This window comes from Larus michahellis, chromosome 2 (assembly GCF_964199755.1).
Source record: "Larus michahellis chromosome 2, bLarMic1.1, whole genome shotgun sequence".
Taxonomy (NCBI): domain Eukaryota; kingdom Metazoa; phylum Chordata; class Aves; order Charadriiformes; family Laridae; genus Larus; species Larus michahellis.
In genome coordinates, this window is record NC_133897.1 from 107,060,626 (window position 1) to 107,079,791 (window position 19,166).

Sequence of the window (19,166 nt, forward strand, 5' to 3'; positions counted from 1 at the left end):
TCCGAGGGTCTTTTCCAACCTGAATGATTCTATGATTCTACGATTCTAAGTAAAACAACAGGTCATGGTAAACACCTTGACAATTACTAAGGATGCAGTACCTCTAGATTAAATATGCAGTCTGAATCAGGAAAAAAAATACTTGAACCAAGATTTCTCAGATTCCAGATAAAGGTTTCCTGTCCAACTCTTTAATTAGAGAAGACAAGGTCAAAGAGATGAACCTCGTAGCTGAGAAGAAAGAGGAGTTTTTTCTGTCCTTGCTTCATAGTGATGATAAAACCTTGTGTCAGTTTCTTCAACTTTATCTGGCTAGACCTGCAGTCTACAACAGAGTTTTGATTATTTATTTTTTACTGCAAGAGTAAGCCTGTTGTCTGTGTCTTCCTCGCCAAAATTTGAATTGACCTTTTAGTTTCCCTGGGCTCCGGCCATAAAGTAGCGATTAGATTAGAAATTATAGGGAAAGTCAAGTATCATGGAGATGGAAGGACAACCCTGGTCTGTCTGACAAGCCTGTCAAAAATACTTGCCTTTTAAATCTTGCACAAGCTGGAATTTTCTCCACATGTGAAGTTTTGTAGTGACGCTTACTGCACTGCTGCGCTTCAGCTATGAGGTGAGATAAGCATGACAGGCATAAGTAATAACGCAGATTATGTTGTGCAAAGGAGCTTCGTACATAGATGCCTGAGCTAGACCCAAGCAGTGCTCAGACAGTGATGTGGCACACAGAGCTCAAGCTCCTTCAGGCCATGGTGATTATCCTGTTGGAGGTTCCTGTTTGGAAGTCAGTGCTAGTTCGGGAGCAGCCATGCCTTTCAGCGCTCCATGCAGAAACAGAATCACCAAATGGGCGATTGTCAAATTGTAGTAGAAACCAAACTGCCTAAACTCTTGTTTCTTCACAGGTAGAGTGCCTTCCTTGCATATAACCTAAATTTTGGACAACTCAGAGAAGCTGTAAATTTACAAAGCATAGAAAGCACTACTCCACAGCTTCAGATGAGAAGTGTTCTGGACCTTATACCTTCTGTGGACCTATAGGTGGCAATTGTCATAATGATACAACTGAGGCCTGGCATCTTATACAATATGAATATGTTGAAAAGACCTATTATGTACCAGCTGATTTTTCTGCTCAGCACAATTTGGGAGAGAATCAATAACAAAAATGGCACAGCATAAACAAGAAATACGCTATATGGTCTCTCTAACTTTTGATTTTTTTCTCTTGAGTCAGTTTCTAAAAAGCAAGACCAGGACATGTGCCTTTAATATATTCCAACTTATATTTAAAGGGTATTAAATGTAACTGATTTAGACTTTTTATTTCATGTTCTAAGTACAATGAAGCAGGACATTAGTATTTAGTGCTCTTTTAATTAAAATAGCAGTTTACTCTAAGCCCTGGAATTAATTACTTTTTGAACTGCTTCTCTGCTTAACTAATAAAGTTTGGCAGTTTTAAAACAGAATAACTAAACTTGAGGCTATTCATTTTAGAAAGCTGATGCAAAATACACTGAGTAAACTGAACTGTAATTTAAAAAACTGTCACGTGCAAGTGCATACTATTCGTTTAACCATGAAGACCTCAGTGAAAATTTGCTTATGTGCACTGTAAATGAAAGGCTATACAAAAGATTGAAATCAAAGCTAATTTTAACATTATTGACCTAATGATACTAAATTTTTCCCTAGCTGTGACTTTATAGACAGCTGACTATTTTTCCATGAGCCCAGCCCTTGGAAAGAAATAGTTTGCATTTTACAGGAAATGTATAATAAAAATGCTGGGTTTTAACATATTTTTCTTAACTATGAAGAAGTATTATAGAACTTAAATGACAGGACATGCATTTTAAACCAGAAATTGAGAAAAGTTTTCACCTGGTAAAAAATTACTGATATAAATAATAGTCAAGGAAGGACTCTGTATTAATAGCTATTTTCTTGGAGAAATTACAATCTTAATACCTACTAACGTTTTGTCCTAAAGTGTAATACAATCATTTTGCCTCATTTAGAGTATTTTGATGCCAACCTCCTAAAAGTGAAATTCCCATGTATGCAGAACAAGAAAAATACCCTAGGTAACTTCAGGCATTAATAAAGTAGGCTCCTACATAAGGCAACTGGCTTTTGGAAGCAGTAAAAAGACCCAAGTAAGGACAGACGTGGCAACGGTGTGTCCTGTGCCATTATAGACAGGGACTGGCTGTGTGAACCACACGTGATACTGTTGTGGTTTGACTCCAGCAAGCAGCTCAGCCCCACACAGCTGCTGGCTCACCCTCCCCAAGTGGGATGGGGAAGAGAATTGGAAAGGTAAAAGTGAGAAAACTTGTGGGTTGAGATAAAGACAATGTAACAGGTAAAGCAAAAGCTGCTCACACAAGCAAAGCAAACCAAGCAATTCATTCACTACTTCCCATGGGCAGGCAAGTTCAGCCATCTCCAAGGAAAGCAGGGCTCCATCAGGCATAATGGTTACTTGGGAAGACAAACGTCTTAAGTCTGAACACACACCCCCTTCCTCTTTCTTCTTCCCCACAGTTTTTATTGCTGAGCATGACGTCATATGGTATGGAATATCCCTCTGGTCAGTTGGGGTCAGCTGTCTCGGCTGTGTCCCCTTCCAACTTCTTGTGCACCCCCAGCCCGCTCACTGGTGTGGTGGTATGAGGAGCAGAAAAGGCCGTGGGGCTGTGTAAACCCTGCCCAGCAATGACCAAAACATCCCTGTATTATCAATGTTGTTTTAGTCACAAATCTAAAACAGCACCATACAAGCTATGAAGAAGAAAATTAAATCTATCCCAGACAAAACAAGTACAGATACACAGGAAAGAGTCTCTTCTAGACATTTGGGGTGCTAACGAACGCTCCCTGAAGCAGCAGTCGCCAGCTCCACTTGTGTAGGTGCTGCTGGGGCAGTGACTCTTTGGAGTGATTTTCATGTTCTACTCAGGTCACTGTCTCCATTTTGGGGACGCTACCACTATGAATTTGCTTGTGTTGCTGAGAACCTCAGCGTGATTCGCTTTTCACTTACGGTCACCGTGTTTAAAACTCAAGCACCTCATGAAAGATGTAAGCTGAGTGATATCATCCTGAATGGATCCTATCCTGGTGGAGGTTTTCTCTGAGTACTTCTTTCACATGAATTCAAGTCCTCAGAAGTATTTAGATTTCTAGTGCCAGGTCTTGATGCGATACTTAATAGTGGAGCTTCCTGGATTTTTGATTATTTTTAATGAATCACTTTTAGCTGAGAAAAGTTAAGACTGCAATGTTGTCCATTCATACCCAAGTATCTCCATTAGAAGTACGTCACACTCGCCTTCATATATTTACTCTTTCCATCCCTTGTTTTCTCCCCGCCTCAAGATTAAGAACAGAACAATACAATTAAAGTCTAAACTATGTGTTAATCTAGAAGCTAGTAATTAAAATAGGACTTCATTTGGACTGATAAATGTGTATCCAACATCTTCAGTGAAATTTTGTTGATTTACATCTGCTGACAAAGCTAGGTTTCTGCTTCTAATTCTGTGTTCCTGTATAACTCTTCCTCTTTTATAGAATCATAGAACAGTTAGAATTGGAAGGACCTTAAAGATCATCTAGTTCCAACCCCCTGCCATTGGCAGGGACACCTTCCACTAGACCAGGCTGCTCCAAGCCCCATCCAGCCTGGCCTTGAACACTTCCAGGGATGGAGCATCCACAGCTTCTCTGGGCAACCTGTTCCAGTGCCTCACCACCCTCGCAGTGAAGAATTTCTTCCTAATATTTAATATGTCTGCCGTCTTTCAGTTTAAAATTGTTATGCCTCGTCCCATCACTACACTCCCTGATAGAGTTTGTCCCCATCTTTCCTGTAGGCCCCCTTTAGGTACTGTTAGGCTGCTATAAGCTCTCCCCGGAGCCTTCTCTTCTCCAGGCTGAATGACCCCAACTCTCTCAGCTTGTCCTCACAGAGAGAGGTGCTCCAGCCCTCTAATCATCTTTATGGCCCTTCTCTGGACTTGCAGTTAGCAAACTGCATGCAGCATTCCAATTCCTTTTCTCTAAGAGGTTATAAATAAGTGGCCTTTTTTAACCAGGTCTACAGTAATGGATATTTTCATGGTACCTAACAATAACTAATAATAAAGATGACATACCCTATCTCCCTAGTGTAAAAAAAAAAGTGTTTGTCTTAAAATGTAAATTCATTCCTCTTAGCAAACCTCTGGAAAAAACGCATTTAATCACGTGTTCCGCCAGAACACTAATGAAATAAAAATTAGTTGAACTTTCCAATTAATTCTTTTAAGATCCCATAATATTAGGTAGGAGAAAAGGTGCTGTTTTGTCTTAGTAAGGAGGTCATTTCTCTTGTTAATGCCAAAGTGATTATTAAATGAGTTTCAGGGAAACATGCAAGTATACTTATAAGTAAATTAAACTTTGCCTTAAGGTGCAATGAAGAATAAGTACATACAGTCCCTACATACATCACATTGTTTTTAAAGGCAGTTTTCAGGTGGGACTCCCATTTGGTATTTGGATATATTTGCCCTAAATACAGCTATAGGAAAAAGACTGCAGGGAAAGCTGCAATAGGATGGTCCAGAGGTAAGTGCAGATCGATCAGATAATATTTAATGTCACCAGAATATGGCTATAGAGACTACTTTAACTGCAAATTGTGCTGAGGTCCCAATTGCATCCATCATTAAGCTATAATTTATTACCACAATAGTTATCCAAACGTTTTCTATTCACACATGGCAGACCAATAGGCAAATGAATGTTCTCTTACCGTATCTGCAAATAACTAATTAAAGATGATAGGGAAAGTTCTTCAGAAGAGCAACAGGAACAAGGCCCAGAACTGTCTTACTTGTGTGAGCAGAAAGTTCCTGCAGTTCATCAGCAGCTTCTGTTGGCTATCTACAGCCACTGGAGTCCTTCTATGGAGTATGCAGTCACTTGATTTTATTGAGAAATACATTCTACAATTTACTTTTCTCTCCTCCACTTTGGAGCCTTGTAGTTTTATCAGATGCTTTCACTTTGGATTAACATTTTCTACAGCTGGCATCATACGGGGAGGTTTATTCCCCCCCGCTTTTTTCGGGATTGAGCAAAATCTCTGTAAGGCCTCCTTGTAATTCTAGTAAATATGGAAATGAATGCTCTGATTTGTATGAGTATTCACACTTGAATTGGCATAGTTCAAAAAAAATGAAGTGAGAAACCTCAAAGTTGACTTATTTCTAGTCTTCATTACAGAAGATAAAGAAAATTATGAATACCTAATTCCAAAATTCTGCATATGCATATGACTATGTTTATGCATTTATGTAGCAATTGATTTTAGGAAGATTTAAAAATGTGAAACATAGTTTAGGATATAAAAGTGAAAGAAGGCCTAGATATTTTGCAGTTTGAAAAATTCACAAACTTTTGTTTGTGTAAATATGAATCACAGAGGAGCATATTTTCCCACCCAAGGGATTACTTTCAGGATTTAAAAATAGGTAGGTATATAAACATTTTGAATCATTCTTAATAATTCTTCAGATCCTTTAATATCATATTGTTCTTGAATCTAACATAGTTTTTCTGAGTATTAAATAGCAGGTTTAATAGTAAAGTTATTACAGAAGGACTGTTAAAATATTTACCGTTAATATATAATGATATATTTGTAATTTATTACTTCATAATGAATATCAGATAGTTTTAACTCTTTAATGCATTTGCTCAACAACATTTGGCTGAAAACAGTGTTGCATTTGATTTTGCAATAGATATTAATTTATTATACCAATTATTGATTATATGGTGGTCAACAGGTTTAAAGGGTCACCCTTAACTGTGATATAAATATCTGAGTCTTCCATCTCAAAAGTGAGCCAGTCAATATTCTGTGGTAATAAAATTTAATAGAACTTTCTTACTGTAATATTATTGATTTTGATTAGACTGATCTATGTAAATGAGACCTTTTAACTTTCATACAACATGACCATTGTGTGGAAACTAGCTGGAAGATATTCTTTAGAAAAAATGCCAGTAGCATAAATTTTCATTGAGTGGTGAGTTATAGAAGTTTTGTAAGGAGTAAGTTATCCATTTTAAAATTAATTTAACTTCTGCCATTTCAGTATATTAAGCATATTCCCATGGTTTATCTTCCACCGTTGCCTTCAGATTCTTAGTCTGTGATCAATGATTCAGAATATAATCTTGGGAAAGATTTACCATGAGATTCATGTACTCTTACAGTAGTTTGAAAACTGATTATTTATCATTTTTTTCTTGTTCATTCTTTTTTTTTTTTTTCTTAGCATGAATTATTTTGGCCACAGAATAGTAATCGCAAAATTCCTACTGGATGAGTTGGAAAGGAGAAAATATTTTCAAATATTCCTGTTTAACAGCTTTCTTCCAGATTTTGCCAATAAAAAGCATGGGATTTCAAGAGCTCTTTCAGATAGCAATATGTCTATGTTTAATCCATAGAGCAACTCACCAACACGTGAATTACAAAAAACCCCACCATATTCTGTACTAAGAAATTCTGTCAGGAGTGACCCTTATTCTTTAAATGGTAAAATCAAAGGTTCTTGAAATCCTTAATTTAAGTGCCAAACATATCTCAGACTAAAAATTGGAATCCTGGCTAGCACTTCTACAAGTATCGTTTGTTCCAGAGAGGATAGTTGGCACTGATTTTCTAGGTCAGTGGTCTCCAAGCTTTTTTGATCGCGAACCCCTATCAGTAAAAGATTTTTGAGCATGCACCCCCAGTATATGTATATTTATTCATTTATAAATTATATACATGTACCACTGCACTAATGTATTTGTACATTATAAAACATATACAACAATAGTAATTAAAAAGGATGAGCTAAAGATGAAATAAACACTATTTTTAAAAATATTCTTAATTATGTTTAATAATTGTGCAAAAAAATATTGTCTTCTCGCACACCTATGGATTTTATTGTGCACCCTGTGAGTGCACAATCTCCCCCCATTTTGCAGACCACTGCTCTAGATGAACCAAAGAAAACTGAGTACAGTAGGCAACCTTGCCAATTCCTGTATTGCACAACCAATACTTTTTAATTCATTCCATTTCAGAGCGATACTAAATCAAATGGGAAGAAAAGACAAAAAAAAACCCCCAAAACAAAACCCAAACCAAAAAGTAAGCATCCTGTAGAAGAGAAATCTATTATCTCATTGAAATCATGGGGTATTGTGTAAATCCAAATTGCACTTAGTAAATCCTAGGCTAATTATGAGTAATTCTGCAGATAAAAAGTATCAGTTTTTACTTCTTTCCTTTTTTAAAATGCTTTCTTCTTATATTTAAGTATTATCATCCAGACTAGCCTGTAGAAGGGAAACACACATCAATTTCCAATAAAAGATTGTGAGAAGACGTGTTCTAACTGTGTTGTGTTCAGGAAAGTCTTGTTGGAGGGTAGAGACCTAGAGTCCTCCTGCACTTACAGGAGACGGGTCTGCAAATGCCCAGAAAATGGATAATGAGAGAATAGATTTTGTTTTAAGGGACCAAAAGGTGCCACTATCCTGATATCCAACAGGGACCAGTGTCTGTATATATTATGCCTCTCGGTAGGTGTTTCAGCACAAAAAGAATGGAGCGTATTTCAGTTTTTCTTGTTTCAGCTTCTATTTTAGTTGAAAGAAATATTGGGTAAGTCCACATTAATAAGTGACTCAGTGCAAAAGAAGCTTATCTGAAAGGTGAAACGGTTGATACTGAGATGTCCATGCCTTCTCTGTATCTGTTTTAAGGAGTATTTATTTAGCATCAGTTTTACTCTGTTCCCATGGACTGCATGCCCTTTAGAAGTTGGAAAACACTCTGCTCCTGCAACACATCTCTCAGTCTAGTTTCATCCATAAGTAATACAGCTCACACACTCAAGACTGCTCCAATTTGCAATCCAAAATACGGTAAGTGGGGGCAATTGCAAGATTCACTTCAAAATCACATTCCTAATCTGAACTAAAACACGAACGTAGATGTGCTGATCATCTTGATGGCTCATTTTAGTGTTTCCAAATGTCACACTGTGTATAGCTGTATTATTCTGAGCCTGTAGTTTGGATCTGCTACGTTCTAGCTACAAAACCCATTCACAAAGAGATCGTGACAAAAAATGCATCTGTGATTACATACGTCAGCATGGAATTCACACTGTTTTTAAAAAAGTGTGGAGAAGTGAAATATCGCGCTCTCATTTCTTCTTTTCCACCCTCAGATGGGTAGATTGCTCTCCATAAATCAGGAAGGCAATGTCTCCTGCATTTCAGAACTTCGCTGTTTCTTGCGGTTCGAGGAGTCTTTCAGTAGGAATGTGGGAGTAACTCATGGCTACTTTGAATCCTTTAAGTCTTTTATCTACACAAAGGGGAATTAATTAACTTAGTTATTAGGGGGCGTAGTTAGAACAGTAGTCAACGGCAGAGCCGGGATAGGACAACGCTATCTGAAATGGCCAAGAAAAGGTATAAATGCTGGTTTCATAAGAAAAATTTTAACAGAGAAAGGTACAGGGACAATTTACCTGTTTCCACATTGGGGAATTTTTAACTGAGGCTGAATAATCTCCTCCAGTTCAAGGAGAAAATAATCCAGATATATTGCCTAATTCTATTATATGTTACAAATGAAAGCAGGCTAATTCAATCCTGAATATTACGGAATTTCTTTTTCTCAATAACCATAAAAAATGAAACTATTCCTTCCTTTGTACTCCATTGTCCCTCAGTGCTCACTTACAGAATCACAGAAACATGTAATGGATGAGGTGGGAAGGGACCTCTGGAGGTCATTTGGTCCAATACCCCTGGCTCACGCAGTTCTCCAGGATTTACTTCTATTTTTCATATAAACACATCGATTAACCACAGAAGGGGAGAAGCAAGGCAGATATTTTTTTTTCTTGTGATTGGAACACCAGCATAACACAGTTCTGAGGCAAAAGCTTTCCTTCTTTCCATTAAAGGAAAGTGTCCAGTCCTTCACTTAGGTCTCAATAGGAGACTGTACATGACTGTTTCTGACAAAACTGTTAGAAATATTTTCATACTTGTCTTTTTTTCATTTTGTAATCTCAATTTGAAAATGTTCCATAGTGCTTAAATTGGCCTCCAAATAGTTGATCTCCTTTCAGCTATGCTAACCATCCTCAGGCTGATCAGTGTCTTAGGTTAGCCTAAAGATGTTTGACCACAGGAAGGAAGTGCTTTATATCTTGCTGAATAAAATGTTCTAGGTTCAAACAAACTCCCATAAAAACCAATAGAAAAACTTAGCTGTGAATGTGGAAGACAGAGCCTGACAGAATGTGCTATATGAAGAGATTACCATGTAATGGATGGTTTAAAACTACAAAGGATAACTTTTTATGTACTGAATCAAGGAACATAATTGTGTTTGGTTGTGTTGCTTATTTTTAAAAATAAGATTTCAGCTGACATCCAATAAAGAACTAATAAAAGTACCTTTCTAATCTAAAAGTGTAGCTGTCATTCCATGTAATAAAATAAGGCAATGTTCTTACTCTAAGGAAAATGCAAAACTTAAAACTTCAGAAAAACTTAAACCCATTTAAAAATCAATAGGACTCTTACCAAGTAAAATCCAAAGGATTCCAAACAATACTAAGATGTCATTTGAGACAATTGTTTATAGTCACTATTCTTTTCCATTAATTTTTTTTTTTACATTTCATGTTTTATTAAATGTTAATCCCTTTCTCCCATTTTTAGTTTACTGCCTAGTAGAAATATAAGGGTAGAAATATGATATATTGGTGAAATAAAGATGCATAAAATACACACTAAGTATATAAATATTTACCCATACAAAACTATGGTAGTGAAAAGTGCATGCTGGCTGGTGAGCTACTACCTTTTCAGAAAGAGTATTTACCAAAACTCATATAAACAGATTTTGCCACAAAATGAGACATCACGCAAAAAAGGTGGCGGTGAAGACTTTAGTACTTGTATGAAGTTCAATATTTCAGACTCTCTACAGGACGGAGATCTATTGAGGTAGAAAGTGATTTTGACCAGTCTCTAACTTACAAACCCCGTGTGCTTGCTTATACACACATTTAAACAAGCTTTAAGCACCCAGCTACGTAGATCCTGAGATATCCCCTTAAGCTCTCATTAGCAGAACAGGCAATGGTCACTGTGGTCATTCCTCAGCTGTTTTGTGGAGGTCTCACTCCGTAACGACAGTGACTGATTACATTTTGGCATATTTTAAACATACCTGGTATGTACCACGTGCTATTTGCCAATACTATTGCAACAATGTCCTTAACATTAAGAATGCCAACCAAAAGAGATCTAAGATCTTTAAAGATGAAAACATCCTATTTCAGAAAAGGAAAAATGTTGAAGCTCGCTGTTATATGATGTGACACAGCACATTTTCTCAGAACAGCAAAATCAGCTGCTTTGTGCCTACTTATTCTATAACCTTTTTTTTTTTTTAAGTAACTATAACTTGAAACTTAGCCATATGGATGTCTGCCTCATCCTGCAGAAGAAACATCTGACTGTCTATAAACACTCCTATGACTGTTTTCAACAGTATCTTTTTTTAGTTTACTGTTGCTTGACTAAAGCATACTGCACATCTGTATTATAGACGTTTATCCTATGGATAAACCAGATGACTTGCAATTACTGCACAAATGAAGTTCTTTAACTTGAGGTGGGAGAGAATAGGGAAGGTCAGAGAAAGTGCTGAGAGGGTTAGAAAGCGGAGTAGGACAGTTTATTAAGATTAACAGCTGCAGACAATGTTGCTAATGGCAAGACAGATTACAGAAAACATAGGTGAATCCTTTCATGGAGTCATGCATCCTCTATATTCTTTACTGTAAGGAGCTTACTGCAGAGACCTGTAGCTGAATCCTGTGCCTTTCTGAGCGTTTTTGAATGCTCAAAGTCAGGATGGCTGGGGTGATGGCTGGCCGGCTAGTTGAATGGATGAATTCTGCTAGCCCAGATCACCTCAGATTTATCTTAATGTGCATGCCGCTATTGCTGTCTGCATTCGTAAGCATCGATGGCAGATATACTCTTGATTTCAGAGCACAGAACAGACAATCCACAGGCTAAAAAAAAACCCTGAGATTCTTTGTTAAAACACGACGATATACCAAAAAAAAAAAACAACGGAGGCTTCCTCATCCTTCACCTTCTGGAATAGCAGTTGCGCGGTTCAGTGCTGTCCCAGAGGGAGCAGAGGGACCCGCCTCATTAAAAACGTGCCCTAAAGACAACAGGTCGCCCCGCTACGTAATTAGCGCCCACCGGCGCCCACCGGCAGCCGATAGCCGGCCGTCTGGGGGCCCTGACCCCGCGGGCAGCCCGGCTCCGCGGGTGCGCACCCCCCCCGTGCGCCCGGCGGCGGGGGCCGCCTCTGCCAGCAGCGATCGCCTCTGTCTGACCTGCGCTCGCCCCTTCTTTTGCCTTTCCTCACCCGCGCAAAGGTGGAGCCTGGACTGTATTTGATTTTTAATTGATTTCCAGCCTCCTCCCCAAAACCCTTCCGACCTCCCCCCCCCGCTCCGGCTGCGCGCTTCCAGACACACTTCTCTCGTTGCAACCGGCGTGAGCATCAGGTGCGGGCAAAGAGGAGCGGGCGCGCCCCGAACTCCGAGGTGCTGGCTGTGGCGTGGGGACCCCGTGGGGTGCCCCGCGACCCAGGTCCCCCGGCTGTGCCCCCCCCCTCCCCATCCCCGCGGGGGCGGTGGCGGCTCTCCCGCGCCTGTGGTGCCCCAGCCAGGACGCCGCAGCAGCGGTGTAGGGGGACCGGGGGAATCCCATCCTGCTCCCCTCGCACTCCTGTGGCACCGATCTTCCCCTCTCCTCGGCCCTCCCCGCCGCCCCCGTAGTGCTATTCGCCTCCCCATCTCTATCTCCGCCGCCCTCCCCTTGCCCGGGCCGGGGGGTGCGGGGACCGCGGCGTTGCGGGAGGCAGTGGCCGGCTGCCGCGGCCCTGCAGCAGGGCCGGCTCCCGGGGCCAAGGGGGGACGCTGCTCTTTCTCTCCATGCACTCCTCCTCTTCTCTTGTTTTTTTTTTTTTTTTTTTTTTTCGCTGAGATCATTTCAGCTCCTCTCATTTCTCTTATTATTAATATGTTTTCCCTACTCTACTCTCCCCCCTCCCTTCCCGCCCTGGCCGCTAGCCCTCTGCAACCTCGTCAAACGGATGGGTGTTTGGGGTGGGATGTAGCTGGAGAGGAAGATCAGCCTGAGAAGGGGAGGGGGGAGTGAAAGGGACAGATTTTGCTGTCGTCTCTGGGCTGATTGGAAGAGGCAATCATTCTATCTGCGGCCGGAGGATTAGCAGCTAAACTTTTATTGCTCCCTTTTGTGCGTGTGTGTGTGTGTGTGTGTGTGTGTGCGTGCGTGTATGGGGGTGTGTAAATGGAGAAGTCGCCTCTCAAAGGGGAAAATCTTTTCAATTTCCTTTTGGCAGGTGCAGTTCAAGGAGGAACTCACGAGCGTTTTGTCTGATCCATGAACTGATTAGGGGAGGGGAAACGATCCTTCTCCTCTTACTCTTCCTTTCCCAGTTTTGAAATCATTCTTTCCCCACCACCGCCACCCTCCCGCCCTTCCCCTCCCCTTCCCCTTCCCCTGCACTGAATGAATGGAAGAGTCTCCAGGGTTTTCTTCTTCTTCTCGCCCTGGAGTGGAGAAGTGAGGGGACATCTCTCTATCCTCATCCATCTCTATCTCGCTCCATCCATTCCCGAGAGGATTTCAAACGGTGCAATGTGTTTTCAGCCTCTTGCCGCTGCTACCACTTGATACTATGCTACGCGCAGGGAGAGGGTTTTGCAAAAATGGATTTGTTCGATTTTAAAGGATTTCTTCTCTAATAAGGATCGCATTGCACACAAATATGACTAAATCCCCTATTTGGTAAATCTTTCTTCCCCCCACCCCTCCTCTTTGGGTTCCCTCCTGCCCGCCCCCACCCCTTCAGAGGAGCAAGCACAGGGAGCTGATGACGGACCCATTAATCCCTTCTTCAATGCATCAAAAGAAGCCGAAGGGCTGGAAGTCGCTGGGCTCGGAGTCCTGCAGGAAATGCTTCGATCTGCTTTTGGTTTTGTACGAAACTGGTGACTAGGGGTTCGGCTCGCCCCGCCGCCGCCGCCCGCCGGCACCTGGATGCGCGGGCCACCGCTGCCGCCGCCGCCGCCTTGCCCGCCGCCGCGATGCAACGCTTCTGGCGGTGCTGATGGTAGCTCGGGTGTGATGGGATCGAGCCGGCGGTGATTATTTGAAGGCGGTGAGGGAGAGCGAGCGAGAGGAAGGGCTGCTCCGCTCTGCTGTGTGTGGGCTTCGGGATTATTATTTTTTTTTTCTTCTTCTTCTTCTTTTTCTTTTCCTACTTCCATCCTCTCCCCGCCACTGGAAGTCCTCCCGTATCTAAATGGAATTAGTGGAGACCGAAGCCCCTTGTGTAAGGAACAGACATGACCCATGGGCGCAGCTTCTTTCACAGTGAGTATCTGCCCCTTCCCGCCGCCCCAGGCTGAGCTCCGCCGCCGGGCATGGGCTCCTGCCCTCCGCTGCCACCACAACTCGCGTAACGGGACACCCAGAGCTCCGCGGCGTGGGGGTAAACTCCCCCCAGCCACACACAACACCCCCTTCCTCACCACTCTGCGCTGCAGCGGAGGGGAGCCGGTGTCTGTCAGCGCTATGGGGCGGGGGGGGGGGGCACGCTCCTGCGGGCTAGAGGTTTTCACCTGGGCGCGACGCGTCTGATGGCTTTCGGCGTGACAGGAGAGAGGGGGGCAGAACGGCCCCCGCCGTCCGCGGCGGTGCGGTGGCAGCCCCAGCCGGGGCTCGAACCGACGGACTTGGGGAGAAAGGGTGCGGGGCGGCACCGCGGCGGGGGCGCCCACGGCGGGCGCGGATCCCGGGGGGCTGCGGGGCGGGGGCGGCCCCCTCGGGAGAAAAACCTCCAGGAGCAGCGGGCAGGCACCGAAACGTAACAATTAATCGTCGAAGACCCCCGCCGGGGGCTCAGGCTGCGCGGATGGGACCCTCTCTCCCGCCTCAGTTTCGCAGAGGGCTCGCTCTACTGAGGAGGCTTGACAGGCAACAGTTCCATCCAGCACCTCTCTCTACGCCCGCACATGTAAAATAGAAGCGCTATTGCCAGGTATTGTTTGTCCAACAACTCTTTGCCAGGCTAAGCCGCATCCATGCCAAATCACAGCCTCCAAAAAGCTGCCTGGCCAAGAGATAAATCTCTTAATGTACGGCTTGTAATGGAAAACCGCACAGATCCAAAAAGATGCAAAGATGCGTAATCAGAGTGGCACTAGAAAGCATGATTATAATTACACCCGTGATTAGGAGGGAAAGGGGGAGGAGGAAAACAGAGAGAAAGCAACAAGAAATTTGGTGAAACTTCTTTTAAAATATTCCCAGACCCAGATAATCACAATATTGTTGCCATACTGTCAAAGCTTTCCTGAGTGACAGCTTTGAGTGAGTGAAGAGTGCGTGACTGATCTCTTAGGGGTCTTTTTTTTTTTTCCCCTCTCTCTAGGAAGCACTGTTCTTTTCCTGTGGCTTGAGAAAGAAAAAGGCAAGGGGTCATAAAATAAAATGGAGTACTTTGACTCTGGAAGTAAAAAATATCGTGTTATCTTTTCCCATAAAGCTCACAATTTTAGTTACTTTCTGGCAATATATAGATTTTGGTGATGCTAGTGTTAGCGCCACTAAAGGCTTTCTTTTTTTTGATATATAGAAGTATTTCTCTCCATCTATCCAAATGTTAGATACGGTGTGTCCAGAAAAAACTTACTTAGTCTTTTAGTGCCTTCTTGCCTATTTCATTTTATTTTCAAGATTATTTTGACTCCTTATTAGTAGTCAATACTGCCATGATGATATGCAAGTATAGCTCCTTGCTTTGGAAAAACATAGCTCTGCAACTTGGAAGCATCCTTTCTAGCGGTTACAGCTGGAATTGAAGAGACTTGTGTTTTTTCTGTCATCTTGGTAATAATATCTCAGTGACTTGGACCAACTCTCTTTACCTCTCTGAACTTCTATTTTTTCCATATAAAAAAGAAGGGGAGAACTAATAGATAAAGGTGCTTGAAATGAACATGTAAGAATCAGATATGAGTTATTATTAATTGCCTAAGAGAAAAACATTTCTCACACGGGGTTTGCTTAGCTGCTGTGCCTCCTATTTAGCTGCCATAAATTCATGGGCAGAAAGAACACCAGCAGCTGGCTCCGTATTCTAACAACAGCACACCTTACGCTATTGAGAAATTAGGTTTTGATTGGTGAGGATTACAGACGTAGATGCACTATGTTCACTGCGTGAAACACAGTGAAAGTAAATGAGCAACTTAGTAAATGGGCGAATCCTTCATCCCCTTCAGATTCTGACACAGCCGGCAGGCAGAGTCCCAGCTAGCATGTATTTCCAGAATCCATCCCTGAGGAGAGTTAAGGGCATGAATGGTTGGGTAGCATTCAGATCCGAGCAGAAGATGTAATGTTCTCATTGAATGCCCATGACACAGAGGAGTTTTTAACTGCCAGCCCTGCCAACATCCGTCTCTGTTAGCTGGGGGATTCAAAAAGACACAGGGGCTGTGAGCCTGACCAAGAAATAGTGAATATGCTGCCAAACCTTCATTTTCCCAGCATTTCAGCCTTTCCCTGTTTGAAAAGGTAGCCATCATCCATGCCTCAAACCCTCTGTCACATGGGAGGGGTTAAAGGCATAGAAATAGAGATCCTAATGCCAGCAGAATACTGGAAATATAGAGACACTGGCTTCCTTCGGGGTAAAAATGGTACACAATTTGCAGTTTAGAAGTTGAAAATGATGCAAGCACCATTTCTGAAGGCATCATTTAGGTACCTAATCACTAGCCCATGATGCCTTTTGGTGTCTCTTGGGGATAAGAAGAGGAAAGTATGCCATTCAGTTATATTTGTTAAAGACCACAGGTCCATCAATTCCTCATCACAAGCAACAATACAAATGGCAGCTGATCAATCCAAAATACTCAGAATAAACACACAACTTCATCTCCACTTTAACTTTAGTGCAGTCTGGGAACTATGTCTGGGCTTAATGCCAAACTATCTGGGGTCAAAACCCCGAGCACTCCAGGAACTGATGGATCTGTTCTCTTTTGCTATTGCTATCCCATTTTCTCCAATAGCTAAAGAAGATATGGGTGATGGCAAGAAAATCAGTGCATAATTTCTGCATCAGGTAGCCAACTAGTCACTTTGATCTTCCCAAGCAACCTCATTACCACTGGCCTAAGTACTTGCCTTTTAGCTTTTTCTACTTAAAATGTCATATTCGTAAACTCCCAGAAACTCAGGAATTAGCTCCAGGTTAAAGTCCATGTGAGAAAAACCACATTTGTTCCCCAGAGGCACAGCTGTCCTATCATGGTTGGAGATAGGAGATTTCTCTTTGTAAAATGGGATGCAGATTCACTGCAGCACAAAGCAACATCCTCTCGACAAGTCAAACAAACTAGATTAATGAGACTGTTAAGCACACGCAATAATTTACTTCACTGGGGATTTGCAAATGCTGTGATGGATGTGAAGAACTCAACCCCTCACTTCTTTCACAGTCCCAATACTCATTTTCAAATTTTATTATGCTATAGCAAGAGATGTGAGACCAGTGGCACTGCAACTTAGCAGGCCTTTGTCTCCCTCCGTTAAACTAGGAACTAGATGATCTTTAAGGTCCCTTCCAGCCTGAACCATTCTGTAAGGTCAGCCGCTTTTCTGTTACTGGCCCAAGCTGTGATTATATAAATAAATATCGGTGAAATGGTTTTCTCTAATATTAAAAAAAAAATGAAATAGGAGGGAAACATCAGTGCCTGGGAATTTTGTTTTCAAGCCAAAAGATCTCCTCTGTATTTGGATACATTTACTACGATAAACACTTCCAAGGACAGATCACAAAGAAACTTGTTTATACAAAATGTGCAATTTAAAGATGCAAGTAAGCATGAAACTTTTTTTTTACAGTAATTCTATTTAACTTGTATTCTTCTAAGATAGATGGTTACAATTGATTTAATTGCAGGCACTATCACACTGTGGTATCTAATGCATATTTCTCTTTCAGTTGTAGCAAGTCTAATCATTCTACATTTGTCTGGGGCAACCAAAAAAGGAACAGGTATGTAAACTTCAGACATTTTTTTCAGATATTATATATTAGAGTCCAAAGTATGGATTTGAGTTTTTAGTTTAGTTCTTGAAATTTTTAGTAGTTGCCTACTTCCAGTGTTTGTCCTTTGTTCATTTGCTTTGAGTACTAGTGTGCCTGTACACACACAAAAATCCAGTGGTACTTTTTTTAACAAGTTAGTGACCTGATGCACAGCTAGATCTAACTAAAGACTCAGCCTGACTCTAACTAAAGACTCTGCCTGACTCTAACTAAAGACTCTAAAGTGCCCCCACTTTCAAACTGGGATGTCCAGTTTGGGCATTGGGCTATCTACTCTTAAGATCTTTTTGCTTGTTGAAGTAGAATTCCAAATCTGAAGTTGGTGGTGTTAGAAAGAGGTTCTTAAAGGCCCTGGATGCTAAGTGTGGTGACAGACAAGCAGGGAGAGTTGCTAAGCATGGTGTGTGTCTGAATTTGTGTCTGAATGCTCGGTCCCTGCAGGCTTGAATTCATTTCAGGAAATTGGGATCCGTGTTTCACTCAGCTTGGATACAGACCAGGAAGAAAGAGAAATGCTTGCAGAGCATAAGTCAGATCTCGGGTGGTTAAGATCATCCTTGGAAGGTGCTTGTATCCCTCCATTGATCATAGGAGGGACCCTCAAATGACTTGGCTCTACACATTAGAGGCTTAAGTTAGATGGGATACTGCTTGGATATAGATACCACATTTGGAGCAAACCACAGGAGTCCTCTTCAGACACCTGTGTGAGATCTAGAATCTACTATCCTTACTTTTAATGCAAACTTAGGTATTTTTCCCCCTGAACAATCCATCTTATTTTAGCCTGCTTGTTAAAGCATGATGCCCAGCAAGTGATCCTTCATCTTCTTCAGCCAGAAAAGACTCAAACCTTTGTCTCCAGGCTTTCTGCCAATGAGCAGAAACGAGTGCAAGAGTTTCAGGGCTCAGAAGAAAGCAAACAAGAAGGTCTGACTCTACTCTCTGATGATTCACCTAAGAGGAGGAAAGTTCTGGGCTGTGACTCGTAGCCTCAGAGTTATTTATTAATTTTACAGCAAACAGCGAGATAAAAATAATCTACGAACCAGAATCCAGGAATTCCCCCGTCTATCTCTGCCTGGTGAATATATAAAGTCAAACTGCTGTGAATTTAAAACAATTCATATATTCTGTCGTAATTCTGTTTTTTTTTCTTGATTTTACAACTCTGATGTATTCCTGTTTTACAATATGTAGCTTGCTGACAGAGCACATGCTTGAGCCTTTTGAGATACATGAGTGGGAAACTCGTCTCCCACTTCTTGAGCACGTGCTTTCTCTACAAGGTTATTATTTAAAAAGCAGTATCAATATGTCTTCCCCTAGACATCCAAGCCTCTTCTCTGCTTTGAAAAAATGTTTTGAGTAAGAATTATACGTTCGTACCCCTAAAGAATAGCCTTGTTTTCCCGCAGGTCAATGGTTTATACTTTTAGTCTCAGTAGAAAAAATCTGGCACCACAGACAGAAGGGACTGTTTTATTCTGTAGAGAGTTCTAATTGTTGTAGGGACATAATAATTTGTGACATAATGATATAATGCTTAATGTGATTGTTTCACAGAAAAGCAAACTACTTCCGAAGGACAGAAACCAGTGCAGTGTGGAACTTGGACAAAATATGCAGAAGGAGGCATCTTCACTTCTCCCAATTACCCCAACAAGTATCCTCCTGACAGAGAGTGTGTCTACATTATAGAAGGTGACCAGCTGAAGAATCTTTATATTCTATCATCAAATGTATTAAAAAAAAGTGTTTTATTTTATTATATGTGAAGAGTAGGTAAAGCCCATATGATCATGATAAATCTTTTCAAAAC

General features: G+C 41.5%; 1 protein-coding gene across 7 annotated transcripts in view; it reads left to right on the plus strand.

The window, feature by feature from the left end:
- Window positions 1-12,641: 12,641 nt before the first annotated feature.
- NETO1 (neuropilin and tolloid like 1) overlaps window positions 12,642-19,166 on the plus strand; it is a 77,535-nt gene continuing 71,010 nt past the window's right edge. For 5 of the 7 annotated variants that reach the window (XR_012585695.1, XR_012585698.1, XR_012585697.1 and 2 more), the window contains exons 1-3: window positions 12,722-13,590; window positions 17,237-17,290; window positions 18,911-19,048. Coding sequence is in view for 3 of the 7 variants with exons in the window: in XM_074576539.1 (XP_074432640.1) it covers window positions 13,563-13,590; window positions 17,237-17,290; window positions 18,911-19,048 (220 nt within the window). In the remaining 4 variants the exon portion in view is untranslated. Of the gene's footprint in view, window positions 13,591-17,236; window positions 17,291-18,910; window positions 19,049-19,166 lie in introns of all 7 variants that reach the window. The other 2 variants (XM_074576538.1, XM_074576540.1) reach the window with 2 other exon arrangements.